Source organism: Galleria mellonella, unplaced genomic scaffold (assembly GCF_026898425.1).
Source record: "Galleria mellonella isolate WM207_F2 unplaced genomic scaffold, CSIRO_AGI_GalMel_v1 utg22776, whole genome shotgun sequence".
In the NCBI taxonomy this organism is placed as follows: Eukaryota; Metazoa; Arthropoda; class Insecta; order Lepidoptera; family Pyralidae; genus Galleria; species Galleria mellonella.
In genome coordinates, this window is record NW_026442043.1 from 25,839 (window position 1) to 43,977 (window position 18,139).

An 18,139-nucleotide genomic window follows, 5' to 3' on the forward strand; every position below is an offset into this window, starting at 1 on the left:
CAATATACTCCTCTGGCTGAATTGTTAATGAAAATGTTTCCTTATAAACACAAACACAAACAGAGAGCCACGTCTGTATATGGTTGCACACATTGAAATAAAAAAGTTGCAGGGGCGTGCCATGTTATTGTAGACAATCTATATAAAAATTTATTGAAATCTCTCAGCAAAGTTCCAGATATCTACATTCAAATCTCATAACTTTCACACTTAGAACATTACCAAGTAGGTAGATAGAATTCCAATGGTACACTAATAGAAATTTCTATTCTTAATTGGATCATAGCATCTGTTATTTGGAAGTTGTTTGGAGCTCGTGAACTGTGTATAGCAGCCTTTCCCAAAGTGGGCGATAACGCCCTTTTGTGGGCGCTGCAGGCCTAAAGGGTGGTAAGAGACCCGGAAAAAAAATGGGGGTGTTGTGTAGAGGCTTGGTGATTTGTTGACCTTGATGTAATAGTAGTTTTTAAGTGGGTGAAAAAATGGGGGCGCTAAAAAATAAGTTATTCTCAAAGTGGGCAGTAGACAAAATAAGTTTGGGAACCCCTGGTGTATAGTATCTTCAGTGCTCCGCGCCGCGCCGCTCCGCAACGCGGGGGGACTTAGTAAAACAATCAATGTACTTCCAAGACAACCTTTATTCTCGTCCAAAATAATTATGTCAACAGTAGGGCGAACTCTTTGAGTTGTTTTAAACTTTATAATAACAAATCACCTCTTATACTTACAAATTAAATTACCTAGTTTAATAAATATCTACAAGTTCACAAATTCAGTCTGTTCATAACTCAAACTGAGAAACGAATCGTTTATTAATCGGCGATGACGTGCTCGGCTGCGCGGCGCCTCACTGCATCACGCGCCGTGATATGCAGGTCCGATGCTCGCTCCGACTATATACACCGACTTGTTTTAATTTAGCAAAACAATCCCGTGGCTTTGCACGCATGAATTACGGTGATGGGTTGACAATAATTATGGTAGATCTGTTCGTGGAAATTTCATTCAAATCCGTTCAGCCGTTAAGCGTGATCGAGTAAATTACTATATTGCACGTTAATTGAGATAAAAATACCATACATTTTTAATAATGTGTTCATTTTTAGCTAAAAATAACCAAAAATAATTTATATTTTTATTTTATATGTTTGTTACTTACGTCATTATAATAAAACGGGCGAATGGATTTCAGCGTAATTTTATAACTGAGTAGGTGTTAGTCCAATTGAAAGATTGGTTGGTGTAAACAGAATCGGTCGAGTCCATCATAAAACAAATTCGTACAATCGAGAGATCCTTTATAAGAAGTCGCTTACAATGTCGACATCTCTACTGAATAGATTACTCCTATTTTAACTTGGAAAAAAAATAGTACAATCTTGAAGAATGGATGGATATAAAATACATGGTAAAACTGACCCATAAGTTTTCTAATGGGCACTTCCGTGATAAAGCCTTGGAAAGTAGCTAGTTTTAAAACAAGTCGGTATATATGTAAAAGCGTCAATCGTTGTTTGCTCTCACATATTGATATGATACAAATACTGATATCTTTAGGATATGTGACGTTTCAAGAGATCACTGTATTGCTCAGGTTGCGCTCTGTCACGCGTCTCGTGCCTAGAAATAAAAACTGAGCGGCCATACAAAAATAAACATTAAATAATTACACTTTAAGAGTGAATGTCATTCGAAATTAAACACACGCATACCATAAATACACAGATTATTTACAAGGACATCATGGCCGCTCTTTGTCACTAGTCTTTGTATGTAGCAGAAGTCGAAGTCGAGTTTATATGTTATATGGTATGAAAACATAAATAGATATATAAAAACTATAGATTTGGGTCTCATACAATAGTTTAATTAAAACATATCTCGAATAAAATATAATTTTCTTGGACAGAACATGAGTAGATCAGAATGAAACCACACTTTTACATTTTTAAGAAAATTTCGCCGCATTTGACTAAAAACGTCATTGGTTGGTATTTTAGGATTTTTCATAGTTCTAATTGTGTGATTTATACCATTCCATATACCAGTGCATTATTTAACGTATCTTTTCTATCACAGGGAGGCGACTTCGAGCTTTATTTTCAATTCTCGTGTAACAAATATTCGTGTCCAGCCCCACCTGGCTGTATTAATAACGTATCGCGCTTTGTTCTCCTGCGATGAAAACAAGTGGTGACACATTGCATTAATTCACACTGTGTGACCACACGGAAAACACGAAGTTTAGTTACAGTTAATACTAACCTGCAGTTGAACACGGGCGTTAAACTAAACAAACTGCGCCAAGTAACTACACTCCAACAAACCGCAATTAAACAGAGACTACTAGTACGTAGAGAGGGTGTGTATCAATTAATTCTAGCCGGCCACTCGCTCAGAAGCGACTCGATCCAGTTAGCAAGTTACAGGTGTTGCCGGAAACTAGCCGCTTGTTGTTAGCTCCGGCCGTGTAACCGAATCGCTTTTGATTGTCTCAAGTTTTACGCTGGAGCTACAGCTGCGTTTGTCCACACAGGCTTGATAGCCACCACGAAACCAACCTTTATAGATTATTATTATATTATTCAGGTGGAAATTTATGCCATTAATATCATTTAGAGAAAATATTCGACTGGCAAAAGTTTTTCTTGAAGGATCATGGGAAGAAAAAATATTTACAATTTTGAGCCTATTATAGTAACTTAGAACGTGTTGGTTGGTATGGGAGTTTTTTTTAGAGGTAGTTTGTTTTGGAAAATATTCATTATCCTCAGTTGAAAACTCCTTTAAATGGATGCAAATTTTTCTCAAGTTCGCTCTGCGATAAATAATGTTTTTTTTTTTCTTTTAATTGTAACAATAAAAATTGATTAAACTAATGTAAAAGCATTTATTTGTAGCATTAAGTTTTAGAACACTAAGTGTCAGCAATCGGCCAAATTAAAATGTCTAGAAATTACGTGAGAGAATCCTAAACGACGGCGCATTTGCAGCAAACTACAAAACCGCTATTGCACTCGTGTGACGTGTCACATTAGCACGATAAGGTTTTAGCGAATAAATATACGAAATTCTTCGTAAAATTCGCAGGCGGGAGTCAAGCATTATGTATGCTCTGTTGAAATCGTAACAAGAGAAATTGGATCTTATCGATATACACACAAGATTCTTATCGAATCAACATATCTCGACTTCGACTGCTAGTTCCAATACTTCATTCACCCATCATCCCTTAAGCCGATTTTAAACCTTAAGAATCAAGTACAAACATTATTTACATAAATTTATCCGATTTATACAGATAACGATAAATCCATTTAACTATTGATTTAATCATTAACTGGTAAATTGTTAGCTAGAGCTTCGTAGACATGTAAAAAAGTGGCAAAGAGTCAGTCGCTTACTCGCTACTATGTACATCACAGAATTTGTTAAAAACAAAACGAAAGATACAGTAGTCCGACCTCAGAGACGCGCGCAAAGAATGCCCAATGTTACACGGACAGTGAATTACATTATTCTATGTTAGTTCACAAATTATTGTCACATGGCTTTTTGACTATTGTAGAGTATATGTTAAAGTAGGTCACTGCATTAATACTGTAATTAAAAATATTATTTCCTACAGCAAAACAAGTAGGGTGTGCAAGTGTGTACATGCTTCCTCTACGAGTAACGAAGCATCCTTTATAATTCATACATAAATGAAATTGGATATTCCTTGCGCGCTTGTAATAATCGTTGAAATAGTATAGTTCCGTGTGATGGACACTACACTGGAAACATTCTACCTAACTACAACATTTACATAGGACAATTTCGCCAGAAATGTACAACGAAATGATGCCGCCGCGGCCGCGTTGCATCCTCACACGTCGCGCGCGACGCTTATAGTCCTACGGTGGCCACATCGCTCCCGGAATTTATAATCATAACGTAAGGTTTTCACGGAGTCAACAGTCAGTTCCCGAACTGATTAAATTTATAATCGATAAAGACAAGAATTACCTTTGATAATCGAGAGCGAATCCTTAGGTTTCGATTAGATTTCCGCTGTACAAAAATGATTCAACGTTCTTCTAGAACTGTCTTCTCGCCGCAGGGAATACGGATGCAAACGTCAGCCGGGCGGCAAAAATGGCGGCGCTTAGGACTAGTTACGAGAGAGAGGGAACTAAACGCATGACTCCGGGATCCGATGGTCTAGAAGTTTCTCCTTGATGGCGTCGACGTTGAGGTCGGCGGGCGCGGGCGCGCGCAGCGTGGCGGACGCGCTGCGGCCGAGCGCGCCCGTCGTGCCCGCCGCCGCACCCGCTGCACCCGCCGCCGCCTCGCGCGGCCGCGTGCTCCACGTCCACGATGCCCCGGGGCCGTTGCACGCCTGAAAACACACTGTCACTGTTACTATTTGTCAATGACTCCCAAAGCTAATAGTAGTGTGGCGATTTGTCGCTCGTTGTAGAGACAGGTCGATTTGTGGGAAGATTCGATACTTTCTTCGGTGTGTAGTTGGTGTGTAGTGAGATGTTTTAAATGTTATTAGAAATCGAATTTATTAAAAAAATTACTACAATATTAGTTTAATACAACATCACAATTCACCGACAAAATATGACCACCCTTTTTTACACGGCCCACGGTCTTTAAACAAAGCTTCAGGGGTTCTGAATAGCGAATGAGTTTTAATTATAATGGGATACATATTCGGCCTATAAACCTTTAACAAACTTGCGGGTAGGTACATCTGAGTCTGCGTACAATCTGAATATCAGTTGACCGACTGCCGTGAGAGCAAATTAATGAGTTAATCGAGCAACATAGACAAAGCTCGCCCGTGCGTTGTTTTAACGACTTCCTGGCAGCGAAACGTAGGTATATGGAGAATAGCGCGCGCGAGCGTCCATCCAATCAACGCAGCATAATTAGGGCGCAGCGCCTCTGCGGCGCATTATATTACATTAGCCGCACTGTAATCACGGCTATCGCTCGACACATCTCCGTCGAATTAGCCGCGCCATTGTCGCACCCTGATAACGCTAAATTAAAACTAATTCAAAACGGCGACGCGCGCTAAAGGGGTGCGAATGACGCAGCCGGCGGAGTAAAGGTGATGCGACAAAAGAATCGGCTGATAAAACTATCGCGAGACTTAATTAAAACGTCCCCTTATTAGCCGGCGGAGGCGTGCCCTCCGCACAATGGGACCTCCGCTACAGTTATATAGCTAATCAGGTAAGAAAAGTGGATTTATTGCGCGGTACTGGGGTGGCGTATTTAACAATCGTTGTTCTTCTTATTCATTAGCTACTAGATGCTGCAGATTAGGGGTGAATAGACTCGACCTGTATTAATAAATAACATCGTTAAACAAATTCCACAGTCGTACCCGTATTACTGTATGGTTCCGATAGCTGGATGTGGATTATGTAAGAAAGATAATAAAAGTGAATTAAATATATGGTCGAAATGCGGACATTTTATAAAGTGGTACTCCAAGAGCCTAATTCATAATGAATGGATAGATTGGGATCTAGGAAGGAGCCAAAAGTCTCCAGAGCCAAGGTGTAATAAGACAAGAGATTAAGTAGACGAAATAAAAGCATCTGATAATATATTGTTTCTTGTCTACCGCGTAAAGAACTTAGTATAAAGGATAATAGGCCATTCAACAAATAGCAAAGCGTATTTTACAGTAGGGCAGGGGAGATTGTGGTGATGTGCGGACATCAGCTTAGTTTTTTCAACCGAGGCCCATCCTCATGTCATGCGTGACAAACGAACTGGGGCGGTGCGTGCCGCTGTCATTACGTCACTCAGTGTAACCCTATTCCCCACCTCGAATTTCATTATATGTAAAATTAATAAGCTTATACTACTAACAAGTGTGTATAATATCCAAGAGAAATCTTACATAGGAATGAAGTGGAACATATTATAGAGACAGAATCTAAAAGAACTAAAGAAATATTCGAGGAACAGATGCATTTTAGAGTCTCGATGCGTGATCTAGCGAACAATAAAATACGCCTCGCGTGAAAAATTGGTTTTTACCAGCTCGTGTTCACTCGAAAATTGGACGCACAAATCAAGTAGATGTCTTATTTGCAGTTCACAGCTTGGCCATTGGATATCCTAAAATAATTCAGCATGCAAATCGTATTGACTGGTATTAGTACCTCATAAATATAGTCGTATATGGTTATAAGGTTGTTTTAAGAATATCATCAATTTAAATTACCAACATGAGTGAAATCGATCTGTAAAATTTGTCACTTTAGCAATAAAAGTCTGTTCCATTTTCTAATAATTATTACAATTTTATTTTTACGTAACCATCGATTAATAAATTGCGTGGCCAATATGTAAATTATAAAATCCCAAGCTCCGAACGCAACGTCTCGATGATGTTTCGTTTGAACAACGACGCGATTAACATGAACGGTTACCAGTTTAGATTTGCTGACGAGTCGCCATTAAAATTCAACTCATTCGTTACTTTATCGGTCCGTAACTCAGTTTAATGAACTTTCGTGTTTCTATTTGATGAGGAGTCCTCCAAGTAATTCCGTCGAGAAGTTTTCATGCAAATACGATAAAGTTTGATGTCAGAAGATGTTGAAATATTTTAATCTTCACAGGAAGCGGTTCGCCGCGGTAGATACTTTAAATCAGCCGCGCCACGCGATATCGCAACTTATTCGGCGCTCGGGGTGCCACCTAGTGGCGCCGCGGTGGCAACTCGCCGACTAACTTGGTGTGCGTGCTGTAACACGGCTGGTGAATGGTTTGGTGCACGTGCGTTTGAGGACAGCAAATTAATCAAAACAAACTTTCTTTATCTTCTACGATAGTAGGTATATTGTTTCTTGTAACTCGAATATAATTTATTGTTTACAGTTGGCAGTGTTGTTGTCCAAATTGTATTGGCTGCAATACGCAACAACTAGGTGTATTAAAACGGAGTTGTTTCATTTTACAGGGGTTAATCTCTACAACTTAGAGTGGCAAAGAACCGACCACCTGATGAACAGTGGCAACCGTTCATTGTAAACATGAACAGTAATAGAACACAATGTGATACACATGGTATTCCTTATACGTTTTTATTTTTGTGGACTAAGATGTTGAATGTTGTACCAATGCTTTGCAACATTAAACATTAAGTAAATCCTGAACCTTTCAACCTTATTACATTAAGTTTGGTCCATCTTCTACATTAAGATTTGGTTTTGACATTACAATGTTGGTCGATCATATTACGACTCCAATTTTTTGAATTCTGTAATTGGCTTCGATATAATTCTTCTTTAGTAGATAACAAATAAAAAAGCCTGAGACTTGAGGGCTCATCGTGTATAACATAAATGCATAGAAGAAACCTTGTCAGTTCGTCAATCGCAGATGCGAAGCGTCGCACGACAAGTGTACGCGGCGCGGCGGCGCGACGGCGCGGCTGTGTCCCGCGGGAGCGCCGCCGACAATCATAAAGAGATATGATCCTGTATCTGTGATGGCACATAAACCGGCCAGTTATTGAGATCGACCGTCGTAAAGATAGCAGCGCGAGTGACCACCGCGCCCTCGCCCGCTCCACTTATTACAAAACTCACTGACTCGTCGATCGTTCACATAAAATAAACGACTGCCAACTTTGAGTAGATAAAATCGCGCTAAGTCGCGGTCCGTCTCCGACACTTGTGAAGTTTATGTGACACGAGGCAGTTTTTATGATCGGCATGTCTTTGAGATCCAAAAATGTAATAGACGGCCCTTGGTGTATATTCTTTATCGGCGGAAAACAGCGATATTGAGACGACTATTAAATAGTTTAGTGATCCGGTACAGTTAACGGTTAGGTACTTTATATGATATCTTTATAGCGGGCCCCTTACAGTGTAGGCGGAGAGGAATCAGTATCGTGGATTATATATAATTTTATTTCATAACTATTCGAAAATCGGTTAGAACTCAACGACGAGTTTCAAAAGTGGTTTAAGCCAAAAATATATGTAAGTAGACATTTGCGCTCGTGTCTTTGTGCTTATCTCGCAAGAGGCTAGGCATGAAGACAAAAGCATAGAATTATTATGATCCGAAATCACGCGGGCATAGCCGCAGCTTACAACTTAGGTAAGTTATAATAATATATGTAGTTAAAATACCATTTGAGTTAGGGGCAACACGGCGGGGCTGGGGCTTGACGGGGCGCTCACTACACGCTGATGCTTTTAGGAGATGAGAATGCGATCCGATTGATGGGCGTGTGTCGTGTGTAATGGCCGATCGAGCCACAAATGGATTGCCGTTTTGTTTATTGACTGCTGCGCGCAGGAACCGCGACCGACACCATTCGCTTATCGTCGCATGAATCGCATCATACGAGTACGCTGCGTTCTCATGATGGACGAAAATTAAATGTTCAAACAACATTTATATTAAATAGTAACAAAGGACTAAAAGCACACATTGTGTTCGAAACGTACCTACTTCTATATCCTGTACATTTTAGCAAATATTGTATTAATAGAGACCGTCTTTAGACACAAAGAGTACACAACAAGAGTTCGAGCAGACAAAATCTAGAAGACAGATTCAGCTAGACGACGTTATAAATTGGAGGAGTGTGGAAGAAAAATTATGCGTTTGTTTGGTATCTCAACGTAATGCGCTCGTTGCAAATGTTACGTTAGAACTTCAACTACCTACTATAGAAAAAAATCTTTGGAATTCTTTAATGACCTTTTTACAGTATTTTATAAAGCACGTAGAAAACACTTTTTATTTAAAATTTAATAGTGGAGTAGTTTCTATTGTAAAGCAGAGCAGGAATCTGAAGCGTATTAACCTTAATATGCGTTAATATATTGGTCATATGTCATTATCATATCAATCTTTTACTGTCCACTGCTGAACACAAGCCTCTCCCCTTGGGGAGTTATGCTAATTGTTGCCACGCTTGGCAGTCAGATTGGAGATGTTTTAACGTGGACGCTGCTGCCCATCTCAAGCCCTTCCTTAGTCGGCTTTTACGACACCCACGGGATAGGAAAGGATGGCCTATTCTATGCTCGGACCACACGGCAATCTGCAAGCTGCACGGCAAACTGGTGATACGTAATAAGTAATTGAAAAGCTTGGGCCTTTTATCGCACATTTGTGTGGTGCAATTGTATAACGCTACTAGGTATAAAATTATTATTATATTCTGAAAATATCAATAATATTGTTGACTAGAATCAAGCTCGTGACCTTCGTTAGTACTTGTAATATTTACTCATGACATTATTCATTATTAGAAAGAATTTCGATTTATGTGTGAATACATTCAATTATAAATGTGGGTTTGTTTATTTGATATTGACTACACATTAAGTAATTCAAAAAATAGTAGAGAAAGAAAATGCCTACCGGAGTAGTGAGAGGCGCGGGCGCGGTCCGCCCCGGCGAGGACACTGTTAAACTAGGTGCACTCGTCGCTTCACCTGCAAAATAAACATTGTCATTAATATCAATTAAGCATAAATCTGGCCGCCGACCCAACAGTTAGTTGTCCTTTGAAATATTTTAAGTAATTGGAGCAGCGTGGCCGCGTCGTGTGCAGCCCGCCGCCCGCCGCCCGCCGCCCGCCGTGTAAGCTCTATACACCGCGGTGTCGATGACAGAGCAGTTTTCCCATCCACGACCCCGATACCCTCGATTAGCTATTGAAATATCCGGCACTAGTAGGTACAATAGGTTTAATACCATAAGTACATAGAAAAGAAACAGGGGTTCCTATGGGTGACCGCTGCGAAAGCTGAGCTATTTAATATAAACAAACTTTAAAGTCAAGGTTCACAGTAGTATACAGAGAAGACGTTACCATATATGAAATATTGACACAGAAGGGAAACTCCTTTGATGTGTTTCCAGAGTGTAGTGGACGTCACAAGAAAATTAAATAAATTAAACAAAAATATATTATATTTTATATTAACCAAATTATAGTTTACCTTTTTCTCATCAGGTGTAAAAAGGATGTATATAACACAGTTTAATAAGGTTTATGAGAGCCTTTAAAGTTTTATAAATTCGATAATCAATTTAATAGAAAATACCAAAATACGTTAACATATAATTAAATTGAATTTAAAGAAAAGTTCAGTTCGAATAATAGGCTAAATCCGATTATTGAAATATCTACCCTTCGGTGACATAATCTATGACGTTACTAGGATAGAAAAAAAAAAAAAAAAAAAAAGGGCCGGCAGATCGGCGGGCGCGCGGGAGTCGCTTTGGGAAATGCGCAAAAAAAAAAAAAAAAAAAAAAAAAAAAAAATGGCGCGGGAGTCGTGTTTTAGGAACTGCGCAATAAAATAAAAAAGATAACTGGGATAGAGCTAGGAGTGACTGGATCTATGAAGGGGTTTAAGATCTTAGTGTATCACTATCGATTAAGTGTGTGAAAAGAGTCAATGGAAGACTGGAGAATCCGGTGAGCTTGTTCCATTTATTACTACGTAGTTAGATTTTTGACTGTGATCACAGGCAAAGTTTATACTTAATATTTTTCCCAACAACTATTAAAATACGTATTTAATCGAGTCCATATACCTTTAGGTAATGCGTATATAGTTAAATGCAATCACATTTGAACAAAGATCTACATCAATATAATTTACGTAATAATAATACATACTTACGTTATTCTACTCATATACAAAATTCAATTATATGGCTGTTTGATAGAAATTCATCGATTTGACTCAATATTCTAATTGTCCAGTTTTGGCAAATACTTATTGAATCAACTATAAAACTATTATAATACTAACTAAATTCATATCTAGTTACTATAAATTATTTATTTATTGAGGATAAATAGACTGAGGTGGCTGTGGTCTGGTCTCATTGCTGGGGAAACAACCATTGATGAGACAGAGGGGTTATTGAGTGGCGACTCTGTATATGCAAGTGTGGTGAGGGCTGCCTCCATTGGTTGGAGTGACTGTTTTATGTGTATTATGGGGACTCGGTGGGTGCAGGAGTTTGGGGCCGTTCCTATTGGCAGTCTATGGGGAATTGCCTGTGTTCAGTCGTGGATTGGTGATGGTTGAGACGATGATGATGATGGAATAGTTGTATTTATTACACTATTACAGTGTTGATTTGGAACACCTGCTCATGCTTAACGTCTCATGGTAAAGTGTTTTCATACCATTGCTCGGTCAACTGTACTAATGATTCTTTTGTATACTTTTAATTACCCATGATTACATGTGGGAATTTGTTTTACACCAGATGTACAGAGAAACAGCTTAGCTGTTGCAGGTGATTTTATGTGAATGTATTACTTTTAATACATTAATGTGTTAGTAGATAAATTCATGTAACGGTGGGATGTTTATGGTAAACAAGCCTGTATTGTTTAAATAGATATTTTGTCTTGATTTATTATAAACTTTAATATTGATTTTGTTGTAGTAAACAAGCTGATAATAACAATTCTGTGTGTATTACTGATTACTAATAATATTTAATTATGCTGATATTATAGGTGTGGATTTATTTCCTAATGGTAATAAAAGTACTAAAAGATTCTCTGACTATAGTTACTCTTAACTAGGTATGAGGTTCAGTATAAAATTGGTACTGTATGATACTTGTGAAGCTATGTATTTTACTCATATTTAGAAAGGAAGTTGTCCCGGCGATAAGGTTTGTATGTGTGTTGTTTGTTCATGTTATATAGACTAGACAAGTTCAGACAGGGTTAATATTAGTGAATATTTACTGGATTTATATTTAATATACATGTTTGGAATATTTTATGGGAATAGTATGGAGATATACAAGTAGTAAAATATAATATTAGTATTTTATAAATTTAATTATTGAGTTATATGTTTATGTCGGACTGTATCCAAGGAGATATTATCCTATTGATATCAAGTTAGGACAATTACTTTAAATATTAATAAAGCAAACACTAACACTGATTATTCACTTCTTTAATAAATTTACATTAGAGGTTAGGAATCAAATAGATAGCATATTGGGAAAATCTTCACCACACATGTATTTGAGGAATGTTCTTGATAATTAGTACTGTATGTATATATTATTGCAAGTACAATTGCAATAAGAATGTTAAACTTCTAATCTTCTGTTCATTCTTGAATTTGAAAGTAAGCTTGGCTACTGATATGAATATAAAACTGTAGCATTACTGGATACTATTAATTATTTCTGGTGTAAACCATGATTATTTATGTCACTGATAATTTAGTTGTATATTACGGTTGATATATGATGATTTTATATTTAGTTATATTAAACAAATACAAATAAACAAACTTGCTAGTATTTGTTACGTTGACAGTTGTGATAGATAATCAAAATTCAATTCAATACATCAATACGTCATTCAATACGTCATTAATGTGACAGATGTCAAACAAAAGGAGATTATACACGTTATGATTCTATATCTAAGTCTATAGAAAATTTATATAATTTTCTGTTATTTTATAATACCTGTAGGGGAAATATTGGAATTATTTATATGAGAAATTTCACTTAAAATGATATGATAATTATTTAAAGACCTAATTTCTTAGGGATTTAATCATGATGATTTAAACACTAAAACACTTGTTTATCTGAGAAATCCTCTTAGTAAATAGGTTTACTAAGACACTAAATGGAAGTAGATATAGTATAACTATAGTACAGCTACAATAATTGTATGGGACTTACTGTCCTTTCTATACAAATATATATTTAATCTATATCTTTCACATTATAATTATGCAATATATTGCCTCTACTACTACAACATACACAAATAGGACTTATTGTCCTTCCTATATACCTATATATAATAATTGACCTGGCACTTTAATGTGTAATTTATCAGTATTTATGACAACAACCAATTAGGACTTATAGTCCTCTCTATAAAGCTACATAATTATTTAATCTGATTATTTCACAATGTGATTAATCAAACCTCTACAAATATTACAAAAAAATCTCTATTACTCTCAACACAATAATAGCTTGTTGGACTTAGTGTCCTCAAACTTATAGAAAACCCAACTGGTTATTTCACGAGACGTTGTTAACTTGTGATTAATCAGTGTCTTTTAAAGGACTTATAGTTCCTTTAGATATATCTCTCTGAATAAATAATTGGTTAATTCACAATGTGGTTAATCAACAATAATATTATATATAATTAACTGGACTTATAGTTCATTCAATAGCACTCATTACTTTTAGTAGCTCTCGACCTATGTGTTGGACTACTCGTTCTTAGGCTCCGGCCTAATCAACAGATTTAACTTGAACCTTGAGTATTCTTGGTATTAAGTAAATAATATTAAATTGACAATGCTATGTTATGATATAGCAATTATCAACATTATATGGCTTGGCCAATTCCAGGGTGTGGAAGGTATCCCCTATCACACAAATCTTCATCTCTATCGGACTGTCTTCACAGGTGATCTCTAATGTCACATTATAGGGCCGAAGGGTTATGTCCCAACAAAGTAAGTTCTGGTGTCTGGGTGATCTCGCTTCTTGGTCTGATCTCTTGTGGAGCCGAAGGGAAACCCCCATTGAGTAAGCTCGTAACAGGGTGACGCTGGGAAACAGTTTCGTACTGTTAGTGGGTGATCTCTATGTCGCCATATAGGACTGAAAGGGTCATCGCCCATGAGTAAGCTCTCGTGTCGGAGTGATCCTGGGATTTCAGTTCCGATCCGTTTGCCTCTGGCAAGCACTAATTTATACTGGAAGCATCGTGGGGCTGGTGGAGCCACTGTAATGTTGAAGTAAATGTACTTATGTTTGGTTTGGAACTGAGAATACTCATTCCCTTATTACCATCAGAGTGCATTAATAAATAGTAATACCCTTCCCTACCTTTTTGGAGGAAGAGTTATAGATAGTTGGAAAGTCTTCCACTGGTCCGGGCGTGTGAGGGGCCCGACCGCTCCCCCATTTTTTTATTATTACAGTTATTCTGTAATTTACTATTAAATTAACATAACTTCCTAGTTACATGAATTATGAGTATAATTCATTAATTATTCTTAATCCTTAAAGATTTATCAATCATCTTTATTATTTAACTCCTATCATATACCAATTAAAGAACCTTTTGGTTATTACACACACAACGGGTCCTACATTACTAGACGATCACACATTTATTTATCTGGCCAGATGATCAAGTGTTCTACTATAAGATCTGTTCAATATTAAGTGTTTATTGTAAGGGTTTATATGATTCATAGGATGTTTGGGGTGTATAAGGCAATATAGGTATGGGATTATATTGAGGATGTTAGGTCATTCTTTAGGGTAGGTTTTCATTAGATTTTCATGGGATTTCATTAGGTAAAGCCTTCGTAGGCTTTTCTTAGGCTTTGTAGGTTTTCCATGTGTAGGTTAGTTTAGAGGGTTATTATTATAAGGGGTGCACAAAGGGGGGACCATCACAATTGGTGCCGTAGTGACCAGGATTTAATTGGTTCATGGCTATTTACACATATCAGATCAATAAGAGCACTTGGTCACAATTGGAGCTTGTGACTTCAGGGATTGGTTATTAAAAAATGAAGGAGTATAAAGTTAAACAGTAATATCTGCTAATAGTATAACTCAAAACCAACTTTGATGATTATGACTAAATAATTATACCGTCATAGATCTAGGATTTGGACCTAATTTCATGATCTCTATGTCTATAGGTAAATAGCCTATTTTACTGTTATTTTATGTTATTAGGATTTAATTTATCAAATTCATTCAATCGTTACCTATTGAAGTCAATTGTACAACAAATTACATAATTTGGTTTTTTTTTTCTCATTTACTCTATATCAGTTGAATAAATTATATTAAGAACTACACTAATAGGTACATAACAATAGCAGCAAAGATAGCTTGCTACGTTATACTCAGTTCACACTGATCTAATTTTATGCTATAGGACACATTTATTATTCTTTTGCTTCATTAATTCTCAATTGTTACTGAACTATTAATTTAACATTATATTAATTTTATAAACAATAATTATGCTATAATGACTTATACATAAAATTTATTAATCTCATTTTATTATTAAAGAAATAAATTAAGATGAATTAATGACATTATTTATTTCTGAGGAAATATCCAATTGATTTTTATTTCATAAACTTTTATGATGCAGTGACATTGATTTTATATATATATAAAAAAAATCAAATATTATATAATTATGATTTGATTTTAATTTAGGATGTTTAAATAGCTTATACAATGTTTTATAGGGGTTTCAAATTGAAAGTTAGACGTTTCATAAAAGATCATTAAGGTTAGTTAGGGCCTTTAGTTACTTTATTTGATTACCTAAATTTGAAAATTTAATTAGGTATTTTCATATTGTTAAATTTAATTCCAACAATTTATTAGGATGCTATTATAAATATTTTATTTAGTTTTCTTCACATAATTTCTTTATTTCACTTTACAATTATAGTTCAGATTTTATTTGATTATTTACTTATTTTGACTTAGACACTTTATTATATAAAAAAAAAAACCCCTTATACTTATATCAGAGGGAGATTTTGTAGGTTATTTATTCAAGTACACTCTTTACATGCCTAAGTATTTTACATACTTAGATTTTGCGCACACTTAGTTATTTAGTTCTTTGTAGTTGCACATAACACAAGACATCTGTATCTTTTGAAATAATAATTTATTGTACAAAATAAATTAATTGATGTATCTAATATAGTTGGTTGTATTTATGTTGGGTTTGCTGTTGTGATCTTTTGGAGGAGGCGATGGGGGGTGTCTATCTACCTATCTAATGTGGTTACATAATATTTTATTATAAAACTTATTGATCATGTTATTTCTGAGAGTATTAAGAAATAGTCATTGGTAATTTAAGTATATTAAAGGAATTTCTTATAATAAGAGCTTTAAACTATGGGGCCGTTTGTATTATTTTATGCAACATATTTATAGGAGTCTTAAAATTGGGGGGCCGTGCAAAATTTGTCAGACAGATAAGAGTTTTAAACTATGGGGCCGTTTGTATTATTTTATGCAACATATTTATAGGAGTCTTAAAATTGGGGGGCCGTGCAAAATTTGTCAGACAGGGGGGCCGGTGGTGATAAATTATTATTTATATAAGCTTTACTTCTATGATTAAAATTAATAAATAAAAATTAAATTTATTTGAATTTTGTTAGGGACTATTATTTTTTTTATTCAATGAACACTAGGTTATTTCTTAGATGAAATATGTATTTGTGGTTACTTAGACGCTTCATAAAGTTTATTCGTATTGTTTAAATTTATTTTAACAAATTTAGTTGAACATCTTCATTTTAATATTTAATTAACTTGGGATTTTATCTAATCATTTATTTACACTTAGACAATTATTTTAGGATTCCTTTTTGCATTTATTACATTTTAATGCTTAAATTATTTCACTTCATTTCGCTTTAGGTTTCTACTTAGGCTCTCGTTTGTTGATTCGTTATACTCATACATTTAGGCTTTTATTATGAGCTTCCATTTAGATGTTTTAACTCGTATCTTTTAAATAGATACTTTATCTAAATTTACTGATACAAATAACGTATCTATTAGGTTCTTTACTTGAAGTTCTTCACATATTTAGATTTTATACATTTAGACTCCTCACATACTTAGGCTTTTCATACATTTAGGTTTTATAGACTCCTTTACACACATTTAGGATTGTATTCATTTATGCTGTTTATGACATTGTAATTACATGCATTGAATTTATTATATATAAATAAACGAGTATAAAAATTTTAATTATAAAATTTAATGGATTCACTCTATCATTACAGCGTATGCAAATTAATTATAAATAATTATTTACAAATCTATTCATAAATAAATATTATGCTTAATTATTAATATATTGAGTAGAAATTTTAAGGCTATTCATACACATAACATTCAACAACACATAACTTCGGGTTTAAAGATCTTTTAATACTTTTATTGTTTTGAGTTTTAAGAATGTCAAGAGTGTTAGGCTAGTATCGATGAATCAATGAAAAATTTAAATGATGATCTTAAGCTCTGTAAAGTTAAATTATATATACATATGTGAAGTACATTTTTAGGGTTGGAAAAAAAAATTGTAACAATAAACTTATCTTGTTGTAATTATCAATCCAGTAAACTCCTTGATAATTAGGGGGCCGGATGTGACGGTTCGCCTATAGTACAATAGGTTTAATACCATAAGTACATAGAAAAGAAACAGGGGTTCCTATGGGTGACCGCTGCGAAAGCTGAGCTATTTAATATAAACAAACTTTAAAGTCAAGGTTCACAGTAGTATACAGAGAAGACGTTACCATATATGAAATATTGACACAGAAGGGAAACTCCTTTGATGTGTTTCCAGAGTGTAGTGGACGTCACAAGAAAATTAAATAAATTAAACAAAAATATATTATATTTTATATTAACCAAATTATAGTTTACCTTTTTCTCATCAGGTGTAAAAAGGATGTATATAACACAGTTTAATAAGGTTTATGAGAGCCTTTAAAGTTTTATAAATTCGATAATCAATTTAATAGAAAATACCAAAATACGTTAACATATAATTAAATTGAATTTAAAGAAAAGTTCAGTTCGAATAATAGGCTAAATCCGATTATTGAAATATCTACCCTTCGGTGACATAATCTATGACGTTACTAGGATAGAAAAAAAAAAACAAAAAAAAGGGCCGGCAGATCGGCGGGCGCGCGGGAGTCGCTTTTTAGGAATTGCGCAGTAAAAAAAAAAAAAAAAAAAAAAAAGGGAAAATGGCGCGGGAGTCGTGTTTTAGGAACTGCGCAATAAAATAAAAAAGATAACTGGGATAGAGCTAGGAGTGACTGGATCTATGAAGGGGTTTAAGATCTTAGTGTATCACTATCGATTAAGTGTGTGAAAAGAGTCAATGGAAGACTGGAGAATCCGGTGAGCTTGTTCCATTTATTACTACGTAGTTAGATTTTTGACTGTGATCACAGGCAAAGTTTATACTTAATATTTTTCCCAACAACTATTAAAATACGTATTTAATCGAGTCCATATACCT

At 35.3% G+C, this 18,139-nt stretch overlaps 1 protein-coding gene across 1 annotated transcript; it reads right to left on the reverse strand.

Annotated features, from left to right (window-relative positions):
* Positions 1–620: 620 nt before the first annotated feature.
* Positions 621–14,527, reverse strand: LOC128200639 (uncharacterized). Its single transcript, XM_052894711.1, has 4 exons — positions 14,491–14,527; positions 9,409–9,482; positions 8,163–8,394; positions 621–4,381 (listed from the first exon to the last, which is right to left on the reverse strand). Exons 1-4 carry the CDS (start codon positions 14,525–14,527, stop codon positions 4,158–4,160), a joined length of 567 nt encoding a protein of 188 aa, XP_052750671.1. The 3' UTR covers positions 621–4,157.
* Between the last annotated feature and the right edge of the window lie 3,612 nt (positions 14,528–18,139).

What these genes read in the sequence shown, in the direction of transcription:
- LOC128200639 (XM_052894711.1), bottom strand. Translation starts at nt 14,527, where the DNA reads ATGAACCAATTAAATCCTGGTCACTACGGCACCAATT. An exon ending in CCGCGCCTCTCACTACTCCG is followed by an intron (nt 8,395 to 9,408) that starts GTAGGCATTTTC and finishes GTCCATCATGAG; the next exon opens with AACGCAGCGTACTCGTATGA. An exon ending in TGTTGCCCCTAACTCAAATG is followed by an intron (nt 4,382 to 8,162) that starts GTATTTTAACTA and finishes GTGTGTTTTCAG; the next exon opens with GCGTGCAACGGCCCCGGGGC.